The sequence below is a fragment of the Pinus tabuliformis genome, chromosome 3_2, assembly GCF_031772625.1.
Source record: "Pinus tabuliformis cultivar Carrire ecotype Pingquan chromosome 3_2, CPIR1, whole genome shotgun sequence".
NCBI lineage: Eukaryota > Viridiplantae > Streptophyta > Pinopsida > Pinales > Pinaceae > Pinus > Pinus tabuliformis.
This window is the reverse complement of record NC_142302.1, coordinates 824095968-824121184: the sequence shown is the minus strand read 5'-3', so window position 1 is coordinate 824121184 and position 25217 is coordinate 824095968. Positions and strand designations below refer to the sequence as shown.

The window sequence follows — 25217 nt, the reverse complement described above, 5'->3', positions numbered from 1 at the left end:
GGAAGGATATCTTCATTTCTTTATCTCTAATAAATAAACACAATGGGTCAAGTGGTTACCTCTCACTAAATGGTGGTATACCGATTCCTTTCATATTATAGCAAAAATGACCCCATTTATAGCACTTTATGGATATCATCCACCATCCATCACATCATCTTTAAGAGAAAATTCTAAGGTTCAAGTAGTGGAATATCACATCTAGCATCAACAAGTTCTCCAAATCTTAAAGGATAACTTTAGTCTGGTGCAAAATCAAATGAAACAATGGGAAAATCAACATCGCAGTGAAAGAAGTTTTGATGTAGGTGGCTGGGTATTTTTACGGTTACAACAATACAAAAAAATGTCTCTCAAGCAAGCTAAGAAGGACAATAAATTATCACCCAATTACTAAAGTCCTTACAAGTTGTTGCAAAAGATTGGTACTATGGCATACAAATTGGAGCTACCTACATCTTCTCAAGTACACCCAGTTTTCCATGCTTCATGCTTAAAGAAGATTATTGCTGACAAGTTTCTAGTTCAAAAAGTGTTACGAGAACTTGACGAAGAAGGAAAAATCATATTTGAGCTTGAAGTAATCATGGAAAAAAGAACCCGATAACTACAGAATTGATCAATTTTAATGTATCTCATTAAGTGAAAGAACTTACCCGCTGAACATTCCACATGAGAGGATGGGAATTTTATACAAAAACATATAGAACTACTCAAGCATTGTGTACAACATTTTTTTGAAGGAGAGGGGCATGCTAAGACCCTATAATGCTAGTTTATCCACCTTATTTTTATTGTTGTGCCCATGTAGCCCCCATATTGTTATTGTTCTGCCCCATAGAAACTCACTATTGTTATTGTTGTGCCCTTACATTATTATTTTTATGTAGCTCTGATTATATTATGACCCCTTAAACTCCTATGTATACAAACGAGGTCTTTTCATTTGTATCATCCGACAAATTTTCATTTATGTAATGTAAAGGAGGTTTCCCCCTTGAAGAGGATAATTTTCAAGTCGTTGATCTATCTTTTTGTGAGTTGATTGCATAACATTGATACTTCAACTCATTAAATCGAATTGAGTGTTTTTAACATAGTGAAAATAGCCATGTCACCTCGGTTAACTCCTCCAAGTTGTTTAGATATGTGGAATTTCGAATTTTCTTAATTTAATCAAGGAAAAATCAAAATTGAGAATTTCTTGCTGCATTTTGAACATTAACATAGCTTTTTGGACCCTCAAATTTTGATGTTTTGCAGTCTAAATATCCTTTTTACATGTTCTAATGTTTCATTGTACCCAAACCCTAATTTAATTAATGGAGAGAAATGATTGTTGATAATATTATCTAATGTTTCTGATCCATTTAGAAATTTTAAGTTCAGATCCAACTGTGTCTTAGACTTCTCAAGGTCCTTTCTCAATGACACAATTTCTGATTCCAATTTATCATGATATCTCTCTTTCTCTTGTAATTATTTCACTGAGACTTCCTCCACTCCTTTGGCTTATTTTGAATGAACTCTTAAAAGCACCATTTTTCCACCCATGTTATTCTCTTCATCTTTATAAGCTCATATATCTTCTTTCTGGCTTTTGTTTATTCTTGTGAGCCTATCTATTTTGGCTAATGCACTTAGAAGTTCACTTTCCATATCAACAGCTACTTCAAATTATTCTGATTCAGTTTTCTCTAGACTAGATATTTAAATTTCAAGTTCCATAAGAAGCTTCTCATCAAGTTTTGAGTTATATTCATAAACTATTTCATATTCTAATGAGTTGCAACTATCTTCTCGTCAATACAAACTTTTCCTTTTAGAAATCTTCTTCTTGTGACTTTTCTTAGATGTTTCCCTTCCTCTTTCTTATTCTTTTGGCATTATTAGTTTCTCTATAAGGACATTTGGAAGCAAAGTTCTCTATTATATCACATTGAAAACATTTTAATGGTAACATACCTTTGTATTTTCCAATTCCCTTTTGTAGTCCTCTAACAAAGTTTGCTTCCTCTTTGTCTGAAACGTGGTTGGAGTTGTCTTGGTCTTGATAATTTTTTTGACTTGCTTGATACTTTAAAAGAAACTTATCTAAGTTCTGGTTGATCCCTTTTCATTCTCATTTTATATGTTTGATGTATTTCACGAAGATTCTCGAAGGGCAAGGTTTAAGTCATGCATTTCTTCATTTGTTGAGACTTTGACATCAAACCTAGGAGTAAGAAATCATAACACCTTTTGGACTATTGTAGAATCTTTGATTTTATCACCTAGTCCTTTTATGGTGTTTACTGTCTCATCCATTCAAAGAAATAAACTTCCTATCCTCTCATCCTCATTCATATTTAGATTTTCATATTGTATCCTGTATGTTTGTAGTTTTACATTTTTGACCTTGGTGTCCCCTTCATAACTATTCACAAGTTTATCCAACATTTCCTTGGCTATCTCGTACTGCACTACATTAACAAATTATGATGGTGCAAGTCCACCTACATAATGCATTGACAACCTTACATTGCTTTCATACATTTTCTTACTAGCCTTATCTATTGGATGAGTTTCTTGGTTCTGATACCCACTCCCTACAACTTGTCAAATGTCCATGTCAAATGACATTAGATAGGTTTTCATTCTAATTTTCTAGGAGGTAAAATTTTTCCCATTAACTAGTGGAGGCATGCTTGAAAGGACATCATCTTGACTAGCCATTTTGTATAAGATCCTCCCTCCAGGAATTAATATGTTACTGAAGGAACCTTGCTCTAATACTAATTGTTCAATATAAAGAGCGGGTTGAATCAACATTCAAGTATCTCAAAATAAATTTTCACTAAAGTTGTTGTTAGTTATTTTGTTTATGAATCTAACAGAAAAATATCAAATAATTAAACATACATAAGAGACACCATATATTCAACGTGGAAACCCATAAAGGGAGAAAACAACAAATTTTTTTCTTTAAAATAATGATTGCAAGCACCCACCTACAGTTACAAAATTTGAAAGTACCCACTTGCAAGATTTATTATCCCCTTTCTTCTTTTGCAAGCTCCAATCCATTGGAAAAATTGATCCCCAATGTTTACTAAGAACCCACCTACAGGGAACACCAATCCCCTCTTTATCTTTAAATTGAATGTTGTTTATGAAAATCTACTTGGTTTTCGATTCTTGTCCTTCTTTGTCCTACCCTATGCCTATATCAATGGTTGTTGTTTCTTAACAAATAACTTTGCTAATAACCTACCATCATTTCTATTTCTCTCATACATTCACATGGATCTCATTATGTACAATACTATGCTCACTCTCTCTTCTTCTTTCTAATCTCTTCGTCACTTCACTTTTCTCCACATGAGAAACTTGTTCCGTCATTATTTTGTTTTATATATACTTGATCCTTCTTATTACCATGGGTATTAATCCATGGTTTTACCTGTGGAAATTATTTTTAACTATATCAACAACCGAATCTCCCTTACATCCGGCCTTAATCTTGGCTACCTCCTTGTTCATATCTCTTCACTATTTCAATGACACCTAAACCAATTGTTGTGGCTTCCCTAAGTGCTTAACATTAGCTCCTCAAGGCTGACGATGGGAACCACAACCTTAACCTTTATGTCAGATTTCGGGTGGTTGGATCATCTCTTCTCTCCAACACTATTGTAGCTTGATGGCCCAATGACATATGGACTTAGTCTTTACACATTCAAACTATAAGCCCCTTGTAACCTAGGGTGTGACTGCAAACTTAAATACTTCTCACTGCTTATCACTCACCACTTTGTCGACACTTGCCTACACTTCTTGTTGCTTTGACTTCCAATGGTTGATATGCTGATAAGCCCTTGAGTGCTCACCTGCTAGCTCCTACAACTAGGGGTTGTGACTACTGCCTTGCTTCTAATTGCTTACTGCCCGAACTTTGAGTCTTCTATTCTCTCTAGTGGTGATCTAATTGATGGAATCGTCGCAATACACTGCTACACTTAATAAACCTGAATCTGTCTGATGCGTAACCACTCATCACTTTGTTGTTGGATGGTGTTCGTCTTTGATGCACATTTCTTGTATCAAGCCAACAAGTGATGATCGACAAATTTCAAGCCCATTGTTTCTCCAAAATCAATTAACATTGCAAGGCCTTACAAAAACCTCTTGGCGTGAATCCTAAGGCTTGCCACATGTGCTCCATGTCATGCTATAAAAGTAATCAAATCTTGTTAGATGTCCTTGTTGACATGTAGCTGCCACATGTCACTTACCAAACTTCCACTTAACCTATAAAAAATGTTGAATCTACCTGCCACATATAACCTCCTCAAGTTCTTACATCATCAATTGAGCCACGTATACCTACCACATGACATCCATATCAATACCACCTGACATTTATGTGGACGTGCCATTTATCCTACCACGTGAGCCACCCACTACTTGCCACTCATTGTTTTGTTGTGTGTAGTTCAGGTCTCACTCAACAATCTAATAAATGCCTAGGTGCTAACCACCAAGCTCCTAGTGAAGAGTGGCTGTGACCAACAACTTTACCAGTTCACCGCTATGACCAAACCTTAGATGAACCCAATCATAGAAATTGTATTTGAAGTTCAAAGATTTGATACCTAGAAAAATAAGCATCTTTCGTCTAGAGCAATAACAAAAATTTCTCAAAAAAAAAAAACAATACTCTTGAAGGTGGAGCTTAACGAGATTTGGCAGAAACCTACTTCAAATTGAAAGCATAACCCAACTGAAGATCTAGTTTAAAATTAATTCTCAAATATATGCATTCCAAAGTAAGGATTGTAAGAAGATCCAATAATTTTGACGCTAATTTTAGCAATCCAACACTAATCTGAAACTTGCAAATGCTCCCACTCATCGCCATTTTCACTCTGGTTCATGGGCTTCACAGGAAATGTTGCAATGATATATGAACAAGGGACATAAAAAAAATAATTTAATAGATGTTTGACATCCATTGTCATCGAAGTTTAGTTTAATAATTGTTTTACATTCACCATTTTCACTTCGGCTCATGGGCTTCACAGGAAATCTGATTTGGTATAAACCCGATGCTTGAAAATGACAATGATGGTAGAAAAATATCATAAATGTTCATGTCATAATAGGATTCTATGACAATTAGTTTTACTGTGTTAAATCAATAAAGACAATATGAGCATTATTATTTATTAAATAATAATCATTAGTTTTTAACGAAAATGGAGTAAAACTTAAGAACACATACTAGGTATCCATTAGAAAATTCATCTTTGGTATACCCATGGGTATCAATTAACATAACCATATTAATAAAGTGGTTGATATACATTGATTGATATTACTTTCCACCTTTCACATACTAATTAACACCATTAATTTAAAAAAGTAAAAAATAATATTAATAAATATATGCTAATCATTTTATTAATATGATAATATTGTTCAAATACTTTTAATTGTTAAAACCATTTTCAAAAATACAATTTAAATAGTAATTAAAAACTTATCATTAACTATATTGAAAATTATAGGGAAAGAGACGAATAAAATATTTAAACTCCACCCAAAAATCAGTGAGATAAGGTGTGAAATACATGGATATGAATGTAGGAGAAATCACAAAAGGAAACTTTTCACATACTAAAAAGACTTGAATAAAAAGTTCAAACTCCACCCAAAAAAATCAGTGAGATAGGGTGTGAGATACATGGATATGAATGGAGGAGAAATCCCAAAAAGAAACTTTTCACATACGAAAAAAACTTACAATAAAAAATCAGTGAGATATGGATGTGAGATACATGGATATGAATGGAGGAGAAATCCCAAAAGGAAACTTTTCACGTACGAAAAAGACTTACACTAAAAAGTTTAAACTCCACCCAAAAAATCAGTGAGATGAGGTGTGAGATACATGAATATGAATATGAATATGAATATGAATGAGAAATCACAAAAAGGATTTATCACATATCGTATGTAAAAAAGTCGTTCGACAAAACAAAAGTGACTTGATATTGCGTTGTTAGTCTAATCCGCACAAATTTTTGTGTCCACACTAATTTTTGTGTGGAAAAGTCGCTGGACAAAACAAAAGTGACTTGATATTGCGTTCCTAGTCGTCTCATACGCGCAAAAGTGACTTGACTAATCCACACAAAGTAGAATATAGATTCAAGTTGATTTCCAAAAGCTTATAGATATGACAGTAGTCAAATAATCGACTACGACTATAATTTTCTGATGTTCAAATATTCAAAATATTATAGATATGGCAGTAGTCAAATATTTGACCACGACTATAATTTTCTGATGTTCAAATATTCAGGAAATCAGCCATCGATATAAGGATGCCCTGCCCCTTCATGTTAGATCACCACAGCAGATTAGAATAGAATGGCCAAGTTTCGATCGCTGTCTTTATTATTATGGTTCTCCTGCATCATAGTCAATGCAGCTTCTCCTGCGCAAGCACAAGCTACAACGCCTCCTCTGAATACCCTCTTACTTCAGGTGAGATCACATTCATTCTTTCATTCATGAATTGTTAGGCAGGAAGGACTGATGTTAATTATGCTACTGCTGCGTATTTAGAATTGCATGTCATATGGTTTTTGTTGGACTCCAAATGATGGGCTGGTCTTCATATGCTAACCTTTCCAGGGCTTCAATTGGGAATCGGCTAAGAGCTCTACTCCTTGGTATAACGTATTGAAGGGAATTGTAGACGATGCAGCGGACGCCGGCATTACGTACGTCTGGTTTCCGCCGCCCTCACAATCCGGCGCCCCTGAAGGTATGTATACGGATTTAGTGGGTTTCATGGTTTTTTCGAGGTAACTTACCATTGAGAGAGCCCATAAAGCATACTGGAAGCATACGGGGCAGATGAGAGTTGTGATGGAAGTATGATAAAAGTTACAAATTCCAATCGAAATCTGTTTGTGTTTTGTGGTGAATTAGGTTATTTGCCAGCGAAGCTCTATGATTTAGACTCGTCGTACGGGAGCGAGCAACAACTAAAGGATGCCGTGAATGCGTTCCACCAAAAGGGAATTGCGATTATGGGCGACATCGTGATAAACCATCGGAACGGGACAAAGCAGGACGATAAAGGATATTGGTGCGTGTTTGAGGGCGGGAAGGGGGACGGGACTCTGGACTGGGGACCCTGGGCGGTCACCGTGAATGACAAGCCATATCCGTGCGGCTCCGGCCAGGCGGACACCGGAGGGGACTTCGTGGAAGCCCCGGACGTGGACCACACCAATCCCAAGATACGGCAAGATTTGTCGGAGTGGATGAATTGGCTCAAGTCCAATGTCGGATTTGATGGCTGGAGGTTCGACTACGTCAACGGCTACGCTGCAAACCTGCTGAGCGGCTATATACAAAACACAACCCCCAATTTCGCAGTTGGGGAGATGTTGGACAGAGATCGCCAAAAAGTTGTTGACTGGGTGCACAAAACGGGTGACCGCGCCTTCGCTTTCGATTTCCCTACCAGATATATCCTTGCGGAGGCATTTCTATCCAATGACCTCTCGCGCCTAAAGGATTCCGATGGAAAACCCGCTGGCATGATCGGCTTATTGCCCCAGAAGGCGGTCACCTTCATTGAAAATCACGACACCGCCCGGCCCCCCGCCCCCCCCCTGAACATACCGGTCTTCCCCACTGATAAACGGGTACAGGGCTACACCTACATTCTGACTCACCCCGGCATTCCGACCATCGTAATAATCTTCTATACTCTTTTCTTGCATTATTTGCGACTAATTAAGGTGGATATTTAGTTTAGTTAAATATTGATAACGTTGTTTTTTAATGTGCAGTTTTATGATCATTTCGTGAACGGGTTGAAAAATGAAATTAAAATCCTGACTGCCATACGCAAGAGAAATAACATAAATGCTAACAGCAATTGCAGAATTATAACTGCGGAGAGCGAGCTGTACATGGCAGCCATTGACGAAAAGATTGTGATGAAGATCGGGCCGAAGGATGATATAGGAGAGTCCAACACGCCTTCTCCAGACTTCCACGTCGTTGCTTCTGGGAACCACTATTGCGTGTGGGAAAAGAACAGCTCCTCCGCTCACTGAGGTCCATCGCCAGCCAAGCAGCAAAAATATCTATTTGCATAAATAATGTCAAGTCCAGTTGTGAAATGTTTGACAAATTTCTAAATAAATATCATATTTTGCCGGTACTTTTATTCACACTATTCACGCGTCGGTAACCTGTTATCATCTTTCGCTGACTCATTATGAATATCGAAAATACTTAAATTTTTAGCTTACGGAAAGATGCTGTATACGGATTAATATTCTCTATTTTCTTTTATATATATATATGTTTTTTCAATTTTACAGGTTTATAAAAAATAATATTAATATACAATATTTTATTTTAATAAATAACATTTTATGCATTAAAAATTAATTTTAATTTTTAAGAAATGTTTCTAAAATTGAAAATGTGTATGCGTTAAGCTTTAATGAAAAGGAATGTTATTATCATTTCATAGAACTTTCGAATCAAATTAGAAACTATTTATTATCCTTCCCACAGGCTAGGGTATAATGTATTCAAAAATAAGTTTAACCTTTAATTAAATTTACATAGACCAATTTTTTTTAAAAAACATATAAAGTGAACATTAGAACTTATAAATATTTTATTTTTTACAATTATTAAATTAAATTTATCTAATTTTTGATTGGTGCAAAAGAGAGGGACTTTTATTTAGCAATCATTACTTCAAATCCCCCATTAAATAATGACACCTCATTTAGACCATGTACAAAATGATAAGTACAATTATATTTATTGAATCTGCGATGTGGAGGCACTTAATTTTCATTGTCATCATTCGAATTCAACGTCGACATGGATTTCACTGTTTCGAGGTAATAAATTCACTAATTAAATGCTTTTCGGCGGCTCTATTCTCCATCTAGGTGTTAACATTTTCGAGGTAATCAATTCACTCATGCTCCTCAGTGGTCGCCCATAGGATAGTCTTATGGCGACGCCTGCAATACAGATCACCCATTTTAGATTATCTTTATTGCGAATTAGGTTCCAGCATGGAGATGGACTTCAGCTGCAATCTGTCCTTTTGGATAATCTGTGATTAAATGCATATTAGAAATTTGACCCTTCTTAATGGAAAGAAATCAGTAGAATAACAGAGGTAGATTACTAAAGAACTAGAACTCCTGTAGCAAGTAGTGGAGATAACTGAATTGACATTGATCGATATCACTAGAAAATAGAGGTAGCAGGAACTTGAAAGACCATTTGTAGTGTCTTTGCAACTGATTGAAGGTATGGCTTCCTACAATATTTGTGCCTTTGTTTTTCTCTTTGGTTTTCTTGTTTCCTCTCTGGTTTTCTTCTGTTCAGTTTGCTGATTGTAACTTTCTTTCCCCTGTTTACAATTTCTTTCCTCTATGCTATTATGTTTGTTTTTCAGTTATATTATCCGATAACTCACTTCCACCACCACCATTGTGGAATGCACACATTACTTATTTGTAATTAAACACTAGGGCTATAAAATGCACATCGATTATCTGCAATTAGGGTTTTTCTCACCTTAGGCAATTTCATAAAAACAATATGCTAGTATATTAAATGTTCTAGTTAATTTTAGAAATGTCGAACCATAAGCAACAACGAAAATCTATGTGCAACAATGAAATCGGTCCTTAGTCATTTAAAGTATTGATGCATGAGACATTTAAAATTATATTGAGTTAAGAGTTTCTTTCCCATGCGCTTTGCTACATTGTTCGTTCTGTCTAGAGTCTTAGGCATCCTGTTCTTCAATGTTGCTCTGCTTTCTACGTATCAATGGTTTTTTTCTCTTAGTATGTAACCTAGCTTCTCCTGAAAATAGTTGCAAAAGATTCAAATCGGAATTAGGTATGTACCTAACTTCTCTTCAAATTTGTTGCAACAGATTCAAATCAGAATTAGTTTTTATTCCTTGACACTGTAAATACCGTCAATTTCTCTTTCTAATCCTTTTTACCCATTATATCTTCTTGGCACTATTTTCTCAGTTAGGTATTCTTTCAAACCTCTTTCTTTACTTTTCATTTTTTAAAGAGAATGCCCCTTTTAGGAGTTTCTGTTGCTATTATTGCTAGCTTGTCTCCTCTAGTTACATTAACATATATTGGACATTTGTCAACATTAATATATTTTAATTTTCAATTACACTGAACCTGTGCTTTGAGACATGATCTGATGATTTTCTTCGACATAGCTACCAGGTTTGACGTGCCAGGTTCGATTCTCGAGGGGCAGCTATTTCAACATAATTGCCTAAGTCATGCACCTGGCCTCATCCCCTTGAAACTAATGAATAATGGCAATGGGCATCCATCCCTCTATCTTGTCTCCTCCTTTTGGATCAAATTTTTGGGAGGCTTTCTAATGTCTTTAGATATTCATCAGTTCCAAGAACTTGTTAGGTTTATTTTGAACGAATGGTTTCTTGTATTTGAAGGTAGATGACGAATCGCAGAAGAATGACTCGACTCTATATCTCCACAATATATCTTTCCGAAAAATTATATATAGGAAAATATATCCTCGCCCCTTGGATAAGTTATGTAATATCGTAATGGCTTGGTGGGATTACTGTAGAAACACGTCTTGAAGCACTTATGTCCACAAATGTTGGGTTGTCAACAGAAAGGTAAACTTTGATAGAACTTGTCTCTGACATGCTCATCAATGATCATAATTTCTTCTCATTCCTAGATATAGTGGGATTGTGATTGTTTCAGGGAAATCATGTGCGGAGGCTCTCATTTCAATTTTTAAATCTGTGAAGCAAAGAATATGCTTTTGGAATCTAGCAGTGTTTTCCTCATTTCAATTTTTAAATTTGTGAAGAAAAAAATATGCCTTTGGATTTTAGCAATGTTTTCAACCAATCCAGCAATACTTTGCAAAATCCAGTTATCCAGATGAGAAGAGGCCGAAGTGTGTGTCTTTACCTTACAGAAATTTTTTTCTCCACATGTTTTAGGCTCTACATTAAGTGCTAGCTATTCTTAATCACTTTTATAATGAAACCTTGTCTACACAATTTTTTGGGGCACAATTTAGAACCTTGGTAGTTGGGTGCGTGAGTTCAAACCTGTATGTGCTCTTCAAAGAGTGTTGGAACTAGGAATTTATGTTCCCAATTCGCTTTCAGTTAGCCTTATTCTCACCCATTAGATAAGCTATGTAATATCATAGTTGCTGGGTGGGTTTACTGTAGAAGCACATCTTGAAGCACTTATGTCCACAAATATTCGGTTGTTGGACATTTTGGAAATGATGACAAAGGTTTGCATATTCCGTGGTAGAATCAGAATAAAACCAATTTTGTTTGACCTTTCAGTTTCCCACCTACAAACCAGAAAAATACTTCCAGGCTCTGTCTATATTGTTTTGTTGCATGTAGCTTTTTATTGTGGATTATTGATGAAGGAGAATTGCCATTTAGTAGAGATAGAATGCCTTTGCAATCTTAATCAGATTTATTATGTTTATATGTGCACCTGCATCTATCCGTGAAACTTTCAGTAAGAAAGAATAATCATTACACCAAACATTATGATAATAGAGAAGGCAAATTCTTATTTCTTTGTACTGCTTTCACTGGAAAAAAAAATCTTTCTGTACCTGGTTTAAAATTGTAAAAAGTAAAATATGTCATAGGAACTGGGTATCCTGCTATGATTTTACACATAAATATTCACAAAAATTAACTTAAAGAAGAAACAGAGGTAGACAAAGGAAGGAAAAATACTCTCCAAGTCCCTAATAATTTGAGCTTTAAGAAAACCCAAGTTACAACTTACCAGTAAGCCTAACATAAAACTGAGGAAAGCTAACCAAGAAAACACACTACACTTAATTTTTTGATCCTTCTTATTTGATATATTTAAGATTCTTTCTAGTAATAGAGTTTACTCATTTGTTTAAACTTTCTCAAAACGTATTGAGTATCTTATGCAAATTTATTATGCAATACTCAATGAGTAGCTTGTGCAGATTTATCGTCATAAGAAAAATGACAATTGGTTTGTGTTTAGAACTTGCACTCAATCAATCTTAGTGGTTCATTTTCGGAACTTACCAGGTGATTAGAGTACTGAATTCATGATGTAGTGGAGCTCGCAGTGAGGCAAGTCACCAGAAAAATAGAGGTAGTAGGAAGTGATTGTGAAAGAAAATCCATATCATCTGTGCAATTGATTGAAGGTATGGCTTCTTGCAATATTTGTACTTCCATCTTTTCTATAGTTTCCTTCTGTTCAATTTTCTCATTGTAAATTTTTTCCTCTGTGTTGTTGTGTACGTTTTACATTTTAGGATGGCTATGTCTCATGCTATCGATGTTTATACATTTAGTTAGTTTAATTCACTACATTTTAATTTTATTTTGGTTAGAAATGGATATTATCATTCAATTGCAAAAAGAGGTAGTAGGAAGATTGAAGTTCTAGTTTCCATCTCCCTGCTTTCACTCTAGATGATTATGGTGGCAAAGACTACTTCTCTATTGTAAATGGTCTATGTTTCATTGTTTTCTAACCAATATCGCCTTAATTTATCTTCCCACTCTTCGATATGGTCCAAAATTGGTACAAAGGCATCCCTGTAAAAGATTTCTATTCTATCGCCTATGGTGCACAACAACAAAAGGGATTGTTGATCCAAGTCTTACAATCAGATATAATATCATGATGAGCTATTCTAGTCAAGCTGAAAATAAATATAGCCAATAGAAGAAAAAGCAAACTCACCAGGAACAGATCCATACTCATGGCCTACACATTATGTGTAATGATGTTGTTACAAAGTCTTGCTTTAGGCGAATTAGAACCATCTCACTTAACTTGTATTTCTTGTCAACAACATCATTTTTGTTCTTCATAGTTTGCTAAAGTACATGGATTTTCTAATTTTCTTATCATCTTCCTTTCTTTAGGTTCCTTCATGCTTTCGTTGTATGTCATAAGCTATTGGTTTGAAATATATAAACTTATATGGAAACTCCATTATTTTCTTTTGCAGAGTCTACTTGCAAATACGTGGGAGTAAGAATGTCAAGATATTTGCACGTTCTATTCCACTTTGCTCCTGCCTCTGTTTCATTTCAAATACAATTTCTTTGTCTTGTTCCAAATTCCAAATCTAGCAACAACAAGACACTTGCATCTAGCTAGCTAATTTCAACAAAAAATTCATGAAATAACAATATAAACATGTTTGAAATAATTGATGTTGATAATGACAAACCAAAAAAACAATGTGATAATGATGCGACTATTTAAGATGTCTTGAACGCCAACAACCTTTTTAGACTGGAAGCATTTTCATACAGTCCAGGTGATTGTCTTTTCAATGCAATTGAAGTCCTTTTGCATTTTCGATATACATCCCTTGAATTGCAAAATGGCACAATAGGCCACTTCTTGATGTGCCTTGAGCAAGCTGACATAGAAGCACTAGAATCATTTAATTACGAGCTAACACCTGATGTCTTGTATCAGCTTCATGGAATTTGGGATGTCGAAACATATTTGCAAAGAATGTGTCTTCTTGCTTCAAATGGTCCTATTGAGAATGAACAAGGACTATGGGGAGACACATTTTGCATACGCTGGCTAGCAAAATGGTTGAATTTATCAATAGGAATTTGGTCACTAACAAAAAAAAAGAAGGTATTTTCTATTCAATTCAAACAAAAGAACAAATGCATTGCATATATTTTTCCATGATGAGAACCCCTGTAGTGGGCACTATGAAACATTGTTGTACAAAAAAATATCTCAATCAATTGTAATATGCATTCGATATCTTTCTCCTCCCTGCAAAGATCTACAAAACTATTGGGAAATAATGAATGATAAAATGAAAGACCATAGGATATATGAAGCAACAAACACTAAATCCATTTGTGGAGATAGCATGTTCTTTGCACTTTGTCATTTGATTGCACCTGACTTTGATGTAGAATCCTTAGGAATTTATATTTGTAGTCATTATGAAATTTGATCATGTGTAATGCAAACACTGCATTGCAGTGTCTACAAAAATATCTAACAAAAGATGTCATAAAATCTCCAAAAAAAGTTGCAAATTGGCAAACATACCTTACCAATATGGAAATGGGCAACAATACTATTCAAAGTAAACATACATGAATGGTCGTCTGTAACTAGGAGCATTGCTAATTACTACCAATGCACCAACTTCCCAAGTCAAACATACAATCTAGTGTCATTTGAAATAGATGCATTTCACAACCATTATGCACGTTTGCCAATAAACGAACATAACAACAGAAGCAATGTACACTGTCAAATTCTTCCAATAGAAACAACGTCATTGCACATGCGACATGGACCTATGTCAAAATATGCAGATGTGCATGAAGAGAAATTGAAATATCATATTACGCCAATGACAAAAGATAGAAATAATAAGGTCAATGTACATATACTAAAACAAATATCACGGTTATAAACAAAAAATAATAAAAATTTGTGCAAACAGAAATCATAGAATAAAAATAATTGCTTATCCAAGAAAAACCCTATAACAATTTACCTAGCCAACATAGAGGACACACCTAAGCAAAAATGTCCAATATGTAAACAATTGTAGTTTCACAAGAATATGGAGAGGATTGGAAATGAATTTGAACAAATATATCTAAATTGATCTAAAAGACATAGAAATATGGCCAAGAAAGTAATTTGCAAGGTTTGCAAAACAACACTTCGAAATGGAAAATTGCAACAATTTTTTGTACTTGAGAACATTAGGCGCAACAAACCATTGCCAACTATAACCACACTCTTAGAACTTGAAGAATGTCTTGTAGCATTAAGAATTTCATTTGCAAAAATAAGACAATGGGGCCACAAACAATCGCAGATGGGTTTAATGATCATCAATGTTCTTGCCCAAACAAACATTGTTCAAACTGCACTGCCACAATCTATGGAAAACACAACAATAGTTGTTGTCACATTGAAAAGACAATCGGAATATAAAAATTCATTTCAAACAGGAAAGTTTCGTGTGCATATTATTATGACATCATTGAAGGAACTATGTACTCAACACCTTTAGATAGTTGAAAACATACACATAAATAAAAATTGTGATAACATCCTAAAATCAACTACCTCAAATACTCCAATTGAAAATATTGACATTGAAGACAAAGATAAAAACATGTAGTGATTCAGAAAATGAAATTCCAACTGAAACATTGCTTGACGGATACATGGGATCCCAATGCATCCATTATTTACAAGACAAGCTCATCGAACTTGCCCTAGCTGAAGGCAAACGTCCCCTTGGAATCTTCATAGACAAATATGCAGAAGAAATGAACTTTCCAACCCTCTATGGAGACCCATGTGATGGTGACATTGTAGAAAGATTTCGCTACCAAAAAGTTGCACAATGCGAGTTAATGCACCATAGTGGTAACTTCTCTTACCACAACAATTTTTATTTTCAAAACGTTGTGAATAATAATTGAAAAATTCCTTGCATGCATTTCAATAAGAATCAGAAAAGGGAAATTAAAAGGAAAAAAGTTACTAGCAAAAGACATTAAATATAAACCAAACTTGGACAATATTCTTAAAAGTGACATTGGTTACATTGAGTTTAAGCACATAAGAATTTCTCCTATTACCTACAACAAATGAAGAAAAATATATTTTTCATGGTACATCAACAAGGCCCCCCAACGTTCTTCGTCAAATTTACAAGTGTTGAACATTGATGGGATCCATTGGTCAATACATTGACCAAATTACATAGCAAGAGGAAAAAAATAAAACACATTGAAACAACAAAAGACTATAACATAGACTATCTCATAAAAAAGAATCGAGTAACTTGTACTTATTATTATAGGCATAGAATTAATGCCTTAAAAAAATGATAGTTGAAGAAAAAACATTCTTCAGAGAGATAGTTGATTACTACTTTGTAACTGAATTTCAAAATAGAGGAACCGAACATGAACATGGATTATTATGGATAAAAATGCACCAATATATGGAGCCAATAGTAATTTTGACATTGAAAACTTTGTTGACAATTAATTGACTTGTGGCACAGGTCACCTTGATACAGAGCTTGCAAAAATACATGAACACCACCATACATGAAGTTGAAAAAAGAGGAAAAACTCACATTGCATATACGACTTCCCAATGCCATCGATGAGAAGCACAAAAGTTCTTGAACCAATTTCATTGGTGGATGAGACATTAAATGAAAAAGAAAAATTCATATATAATGTCTTGGAAAAGAAAGAATACAATAGCAACAAAACATTTGATGAGTTTTTTGGATGAATTGGATGTAACTAAAACTGATTACATCTTGGCAATACAAAGTACATTGATGCAACCAATGATTTTATTGCAATGAAAACCCTCACACGCTTAGAACAATAGCTTTTCCATGAATATGCCAAAGCTATGGAATGGAAACACTGATGTCCAATTTGTCCTTAATTCATATGTAGTTGCATCATATTGCACTTTTTACATGAAAAAAGTTTAAAAATCAATGACAAATGCATTTAAAAGGATAAGAAGAGAACATGAAAAGAGCAAGCTGAATGCTATTGAAATGATACACACATTGGGCAATGCTTTGCTTAATCTCCAATAGACCTCAGCTCGACAAGTAGTCCATATAACACTTTCTCTTTCCATTGAATCATAGTTCACGAGAATGCATATTCATAAACAAAACGCCAATGGATGAACACACATTTATCCTCAAACCATTGTTCTTGGTAAAACAAGAAGATGACAACTCAGAAAATGTCATGTGTAGTTCCATTATTGATTATTATATCAATCAACCTAATGCTATTAAACATATATCCGTTGCTGAATTTGCTTCAATGTACAACAAAAAAGGCACACTCATTTCAAAAAGAAAAAAAAACCAAAAGTCATACGATTCATGAAATAAAAAAAGACATTGACTATGAAAACTAGTGTAGAGAAAAGCTTCTATCATATGTGCCATTTGAAAAAAGTGAAAATACATTGATAAAAAAACTTGCTATCATGGGAAGCTACTTATATCTTACATGACCACACAATAAAAACAAATGAGTCCAATTTCACTTATAATATGAACCCATTATGGGGAAATTTATAAAATGCCATTCAAGACATAAAAAATAGCACCATAGATGCCATTGATACAATAAAAAGCAATGAACCACTAAAAAAATTAGTGAAAAATATGACTTGGAAATAGATTTACAACATTCCCATCACCATGAAAGAAAAAGACAGTTAAATATCAGATTCCAGTGATCAGAGCATCCATTTCTCCTCACAAATGAAGAATATCATAGATTAAGAAGAATGCTCAATAAAGAACAACAAGAAATTACCAAAGACATTAAAATGAAAATGTGCATGGACGTGTACAAAGCGCTATTTATTCTTGACTCGAGGAGCTGGAACTGGAAAAACATTCATAGCAAAAATAATCTTTCAAATTCTCATGTGACTTTATGGTGCACATCATTCAACAAATCCTTTGAAACCAAAGGGTTTGATACTAGCATACATAGGGAAAGCTGCATATAATGCAGGTGGTACAATAGTCCACTCTACACTGCTTACGCCTTTTAACAATTCTTCCCCCACACCACTTAGCAATGAAACATTGGACGCACTCGGAAAAATTTACGAGGAATTGAGACTAGTTTTAATTGATGAGATTTCCTTACTTGGAAGTCAATTCTTGTTTTGCATTGATGATCGATTGAGGAACATAAAACACATCCAAACAAAAAATCCTGACCAATCACCAAACAACGTTTCTACACATAATCCACAAACGAACATCGGTCCCACCTAGATGCACAAAACCCGACTCCAAATAAAATAAACTCACATCCATACACTTCTTGAGTCTGCTCCTTTCCAATCCGTCAATTGAATAGTAACTGAACAACAATTGAACAATATGAACAAAAATTGAATAACAACTAAATAACAATTGAAAAACAACCGAACAATAATTGAACAACAACTTAAAAACAATTTAACAACAACCGAATATCAATTGAACAACAATTGAACACCAACTGAACAACAATTGAACAACAACCGAACAGTGATTGAACAATAACTGAATAGCAACTAAAAAACAATTGAACAACAACCGATCCACGATTTCCTCTCACAAATCACCTAAATCTCTCAACACACATACATGGCAGATAATTACATTAAATTAAGTCTTGTCAAGACTTATCAATTCCATCAAATGTTCTCATTTTTAACAGAAATTTACTCTTGGTTTACATGCTTGTCCACGTCTCCTCCTCCATAGCTTTGAATTTGAGTTTTGATTAAGCGTGGTCAAATGCTCCTATAGTAGACTCTCGAGACACAAAATTTTATGACCTCCTAGTCATATGCTTCTCCTTCATCCCATAACAATTCTACCCACTTCATCAGTGGAGCTACTTTTATGATCTTTTTGTGCGCTGCAACAAAACCTCTACAGTAACAGTATTCTCTGCTACATTATACCTCACCAAGCTTCCCTCCTAGCTTAGTCTTTTGACATATCCCTAATTCTGTCTTTTGTGGAACCATATGAGCATTCCATGCTCTAGGCTGCTGTAAGTTTTTCCACCTTCTTATGCTGCTACCTGCATAACAACATAAAGATCACAAAATCACCAATCTTCACATAACTTTACCTCCTTCTTTTGCACACAAAATCTTCTTTCTACTCGCAGAAAACCTTTCCCTGCTATGCTACCACTTTCATGCGGGAAAAACTGCCTAAAGGAAATTTCCCTTGTTTTCATAATCACCTTACCATGAACCTATGGGTTATCGCCCACCTATACAAATCAAAAGTGTTTACATTGGTGGATTTTAAACAAAAAAACCCGACCAATCACTAAATAGTGTTTCTACACATAATCTTCCAACGAACATTGTTTCCACCTGGATGCACAAAACTAGACTCCAAATAAAATAAACTCGCATCAATACACTTCTAGGGTCCACTCCTTTTGAATCCGTCAATTGAATAGCAACTGAACAACAATTGAACAACAACTCAACAACAATTGAACATCAACTGAATAACAATTGAACAACAAGTGAACAACAATTGAACAACAACCGAACAACAATTGAACAACAACCGAACAACAATTGAACAACAACTGAACAACAACTAAACAACAATTGAACAACAACTGAACAACAATTGAACAACAATTGAGCAACAACTGAACAACAACCGAATAGCAATTGAACATCAACCAAACAACAATTGAACAACAACTGAATAGCAATTGAACAACAACCGAACAACAATCCTCCATTGTTTTATTAGGGCACAACAATTGAACATCAACCGAACAATAATTGAACAATAATTGAACGACAACTGAACAACAATTTAATAACAACTGAACAACAATCCTCCATTGTTTGATCAGGGCACACTTGATCCGATGATCAACAACGATATTGCACAGACCACTTGTGTGATGTTTAACTGCCCTCATGGAGCTGATAAGGTTCATAAACCTTAGTCTATAAAAGTTCGGGTCTGCCTTTGAAGTTAAAGTCCGACCTCTTTATGGCCCGATATCCGTTGGATAATGGAGGCCATCAAATCCTACGATCTGCAACCCTTCAACTAGCACGTGGGATACTAAACAACTCAACCCCCGTAGTTGACTGTAACCCAAAAGTTTGAATTTGTGATCGACGGCTAAGATCGATTGCGGGCCTTCGACCATGATCAAGACATCTGTACACTCCTATCCCCCGCGGTCTATTCCTCCACCATTCTTCTTCCGCCACTTATATCCGTCGATCTAAATGATCCGACGGCTCCCTCTGCACTTGTTCACTTATGATGGACTTCACATTTCTACCCAGATTAACTCTGCCACACTTTGTTTAAACACTCACGACACTCATACAATAGTTAGCAAGTTTTATCGTTGGATCACCATAGATCCTTACTGTGATTGATGGTTGAGCTTAATGCACTCTAAATATTCATAACCCTTGGCTCAAAATCTATTTGTCATTGAGCTTCCGTAATTCCTTATCAAACAATGATAGTTCTCTGATTGGCAATATGTTGGTATAATTATTTCATTACATACTTTGCTTTGATTGTGGGAACAAGCACCAGGATCACAAGTGTAGACTCAAAGACCGCCTTTGTTATTTCTGCGTCATATGAATTTTTAAGGTTAGTCTTATTGTTCTCTGCCATTGTTAACGCAAAATAAAATTTCATGGAGATCTGAAGTACATGTATTGCTATTTCAATTTTTTATAATTAAAATTATTTACTGTTTTAGCAAAATCTCTAATTTTTTCTTTGAAACATTATTTAATCTCTACCTTTCTTGGATCCCACTTCATATGTTCTACATGTTAAAGTTTTCGGGATCTACATTGGAACCACCTGTTGGCTATACTTTTTTACATGGGTTTCATACAATGCCAATAATACTTAGCCTATATTTTAGCCTAGATAATAGTTAGTCTAGATAAATTATCTCATTCTTAAGTAAGAAGGGATGTTCAATTTGTTTGTACAATTTGCACGCAGCCCATGTTCTTCTATTATCCAGAACTGTTGATAGAATTACCATACGACCCAATTTTCTCTTTAATCAAATATCTCAATTTACTCCATGCATGCGTTACTTTTCTTGCTTCATCAGATAAATGAAATTTAGTCTCTCACTGCAATCTGCTTCATTATTTGCTTTTATTATTATTATTATTATGTTTTTTTTATTAAAAAAATATCACAAAATATAATAACCTGTGTAACTGAAACATTATCAATAAACTACAATTAAAATAAATTATATTAATTAAAAAATTAATATAAATTAACAATACATCGTTTAACTAACAAAATAATTATGTTTCACTAAAAAAATATGTTTATATTTTACTTTTATCTGGTGTGTATGTCTAATTAAAATAAGTATTTCACATTTTGTTTTTATGTAAAAAAACTCTATATATTTTAAAATTTTATAAGTGTTTAAGAAATATGAAATTGCAATGTATTTAAGTTTTCTGTAAATAATAATATTTCAATTTTTATAATTTTATTTTCCATGTTTTTTATAATTTTAAATAAAATATTAAATTAAAGATAAGAAAATCGACATTAATATTGGAGTGAAACATTATTTTTCATTTTCTTTAATATATATATATATAAAGGTTTAACAACAATTTTAAGGATTTAAATTTATCTTAAAATTTAAGAACCTTAGCAAATTATATTAGTCTCTAATATGCAAACTGTAAAATGCTTAGTCATATATATTTTCTTTTAAATTTCAAATTTGAGTTAAATACCTTTTATGCTCTAATCATAAGAGTCATTGGCTCACTTCTTTCAGTGTTTCTGACTCCAATTTAACCATACTTAAACAAATCAATTAATTTAACTCTTGCTCAAATATGCTAATTAGTACAATAATTAAACTATGTGGCCTTGTTTAATTATATAATCTCGCTAAATTACATCAATAAGTGTTTCTTTATTATATATTAAATATTGTGCAAATGGCTTAAATGGAAGAAATTTAGAATATTTTTTATTTTATAATTGGATAGATGAAATTAATAATTTTAAAACTTAATTGAATTAGTTTTTTTATTTTGGAAAGTATTACCATGTGTTGTTTTCACTTTACTTTATACACTAGCAAAACCACATTTATTTCAATAAGTGTGTTGGTATACACTGATAGATCTATAATGAAATGATATTTTTAGGTCCATGAGCCTAAAAATAGCCTATGAGACCATTAGTTTGTTGTTTTTCGTTTTTTGCAATTTGATCCTTTTCCTTTTCCGATTCAAATTGATGATGAGCTGACCCAACCTTCCAACAATCCCCTTGCTAAAAACACAATGCCAAGAAACTGATGTTAACATGTTCTCATAACTTTCTATGATGTCTTTGAACTCATCACATTCCAAAATGAAATGTTTTTCCTATTCCACAACTCTAGACGTGCAAAATGTACACACCCATTCTTCCCAAGCTTCTTTATGTCTTTTCCACCATCTTGTTTCACACCGAAGTTGATGTGAGTTGGTCCTTAGTTGAACAATAGGAACCTTTTCCCTCCACAAAACACTATCTCCAATGAACTATTTTTGTTGTAGATCACATGTGGGGTTGAATTCCTCAATGTAATATTTCTTCTTTCTACCCAACGCTTTTCCCTTACCTTTTTATGAAAAATCTCCATAACAAAATCCTTTAGCTCCTTTCTATTTGTGGGACATGCATTGAGGTAGATATTCCATTTTTTCATCCATGTGTAGTTTTATTTCATCCATGTTTTATTTCTTTCACTAATGCCTTCATTGAAGATAACATTAGGCCATCTACCTACTCTCATTTGCTCTATTCTTTTTAGATATCTTATGAGCCACACCATAGAAATTTCTTCAATGGGAGTTGCTCTTGTTTCACTCAGCATTATCTCATAAGGTACTAAACCTTTTATTTTGAAATTTCTCATGATCAAGCATTTTTAGATTTTCTCAATTTGTTTCCATTTTGAGACGGGAGTGCTGCTCGCCCACAATTCACACCCATATAACATCACTAGACAAACTAGGAGACTAAAAATCACTTTAATCGTTTTCCAATCCCATAACTTTGCCTCTCTACATCTGTTTTGAAGAGCATATAATGATTTCCACCCTCCTAAAATTCTCTTCTTTCTGTAGTCCTCCCAATTGAGTTTGTTGTTGAAATCAATCCCAAGGTACTTGTATTCATTTACTTCTTCAATAATGTTGTCTTCAAAGAAGAAAGTATGTTGCCTCTGCTTCCTTTTATTAGAAAAAAATCATTATTTTGGTCTTGCTAGTATTGGCTTGCATCCCCACTGCTCTACAAAAATTCTCAAGGGCATATAAGTGGATTTCCAATCCATGGGTCGATTTAAAAATCAATACAATATCATCAACATATAAAAGAAGCTCTATCACAAACTCCACTAACCGAACACCATCTCCACCTTCCAGATTTAGCCACTCTTACAATTTATCAATATATAGACTAAAAAGAGTAGGGGATAGAGGGAAACATTGCTTGACTCTAGTGTCACTTCTAAAGATTTCTGAAATACCTGCTGAGGTTCTAATTTTGACTTTCACTTCTTCATAAAGTCTATGGACAATGGCTCTATTATGCATAGGAATTTCAAGTTCTTCCATTCTACGCCACAACTTATCCCTAGGGACTATGTCAAATGCTTTTTGGAAGTCAACAAAGTAGAAAAATACTTCTTCTTTGTCCTCCGAAGCCTTCTCAATGATGTGTCTCAACGTGATACCATGATCCACTGTAAAATGTTTTGGCCTAAAACTCACTTGTCCTCTTAGCCCCTTTTCTTTTACTTCTGTCAACTTACTAATATTGTATTCTACCATGTTGTCGAAAAGCTTTGCAAACAAAGGATTGGTCATAATTGATCTAAAGTTGGATGTATTATTAATGTCTACACTTTTAAAAAGGGCTATTGCCAGGCCACTTGTCTAGTCCCTTGGGAACTTTACTGAATGATGTTGTTGAATATTTCCATGGTGTACAATGCAAGAGCATTCATTCCCCATTTTAGATAGTTTGCTTGAAGTTCAACCAAGTCCTTCGCCTTTCTAGTTTTCACCTTCTTAATTCCATTCTCCACCTCCCGTAATGTGAAGAGCTTTGAATTTGTGTTGATTCTAGGGGGGACTCTGCCTCAAATTATTTCTCGTAGAGTTGCCTTGCATATTCAAACCATTGATTGGTTGTAATATTATTTTCAATTTGCTTCTTCCTTGGTTGAAGTTCTTGCAAGAAAAGCTTTGGATTATTATTTCTTAATTATATAAACTCTTCTCTCCTTTTTTTCATGAAATCATCTTTTTTCCTTTTTAGTATCTACTTATATAACTTTACATTCATCTTCTCCTTTCCTATCTTTTTCAAGGCTCTCCTTGCCATTTTTCATTCCTCATAAAACCAAGAATTTACAGGAAAACAATTTGATTCTGATTTCCTATTTTTTGATCTTTTGTAATTATCAGGTGAACTTTGAATTATATTTGTTAACTCATGACTGTTGAAGATTTTGAAACCCGTTTTATCCTTCTGAATTAATCTCTCTAACATTGTCTTGAAGATAGTACAATTTTCTTGTGTTAGAAGAATTTTTCCGCTAGATAGTGATTGTCGAGAGCATTGAGTTTTCCTCCTATGTTTCATTTATTCTAACCATGATGAACTTATATAAATTAGGTTATGGTTTGATTTTAAGTCCCAAATATGCTCTCCAATACTAACATTGTCTATCTTTTCTATCAAGATTTGTGAACACATCACATAGTCAACGACACTTGCCCCATTATATGTATTACAAGTGAAGTTCCCAGACCTTTTCCATCTATCTAGACAATTGCAAATAATTAAGTTGAAATCCTCACAGTGTAAGCAACTCCTCTCGAAAATGATTGCTAAATTTTCCATCTTCTGAACACCTAATCCATTGGGGATTCTCCTCTTCAGTGAGCCAAATAGGATTGTTATCCTCTTTGCAACAAAGAATGCTAGCTTGATTATTTGTTGTTCTAGCATTGAAATCTCCCACTAAAATAACTTCTCCTTATTGAGAGCACACGATAATATCTTGTTTTAAAGTTGCATGTGGACCCTTGCTATCAAGCCCCTTATTTTTATAAGTTTTTGAGTCTTGAGGGAAAAAATAACATGCTGCAATTCTTATGTGATTCTCATTCTATGATATTTTCAACCATAAATATTGTTTATTTGCATCTTCTTTGATTAATTGAATGTGACAACCTTCCTTTCTTTCACTAAAACTAGTATTCCCCCATACCGTTTGCCATTTTCTACTACCTTGTTCCAAACTGCCAACTTCAAATAACTGTCAAACATAGGAATTTTGCAACCATTATACTCATGAGTTTTGGTGAGACAAAGTATGTCTCTACCTTCTGTAATAGGCCCTAACCTAGGTGCCCTCCTCAAGGATAACCTCTACAATTCCAACAAACTAAACTTAGGTGGAC

At 34.2% G+C, this 25217-nt stretch overlaps 1 protein-coding gene across 1 annotated transcript; it reads left to right on the top strand.

Annotated features, from left to right (window-relative positions):
- The first annotated feature begins 6342 nt into the window (after positions 1 to 6342).
- On the top strand, positions 6343 to 8245 carry LOC149183205 (alpha-amylase AMY3-like). The gene is made up of 4 exons (XM_089417088.1): positions 6343 to 6531; positions 6682 to 6814; positions 6982 to 7754; positions 7854 to 8245. The coding sequence occupies exons 1-4, from the start codon at positions 6415 to 6417 to the stop codon at positions 8121 to 8123; spliced, it is 1293 nt and encodes a 430-aa protein (XP_089273214.1). The 5' UTR covers positions 6343 to 6414; the 3' UTR covers positions 8124 to 8245.
- Positions 8246 to 25217: the final 16972 nt, after the last annotated feature.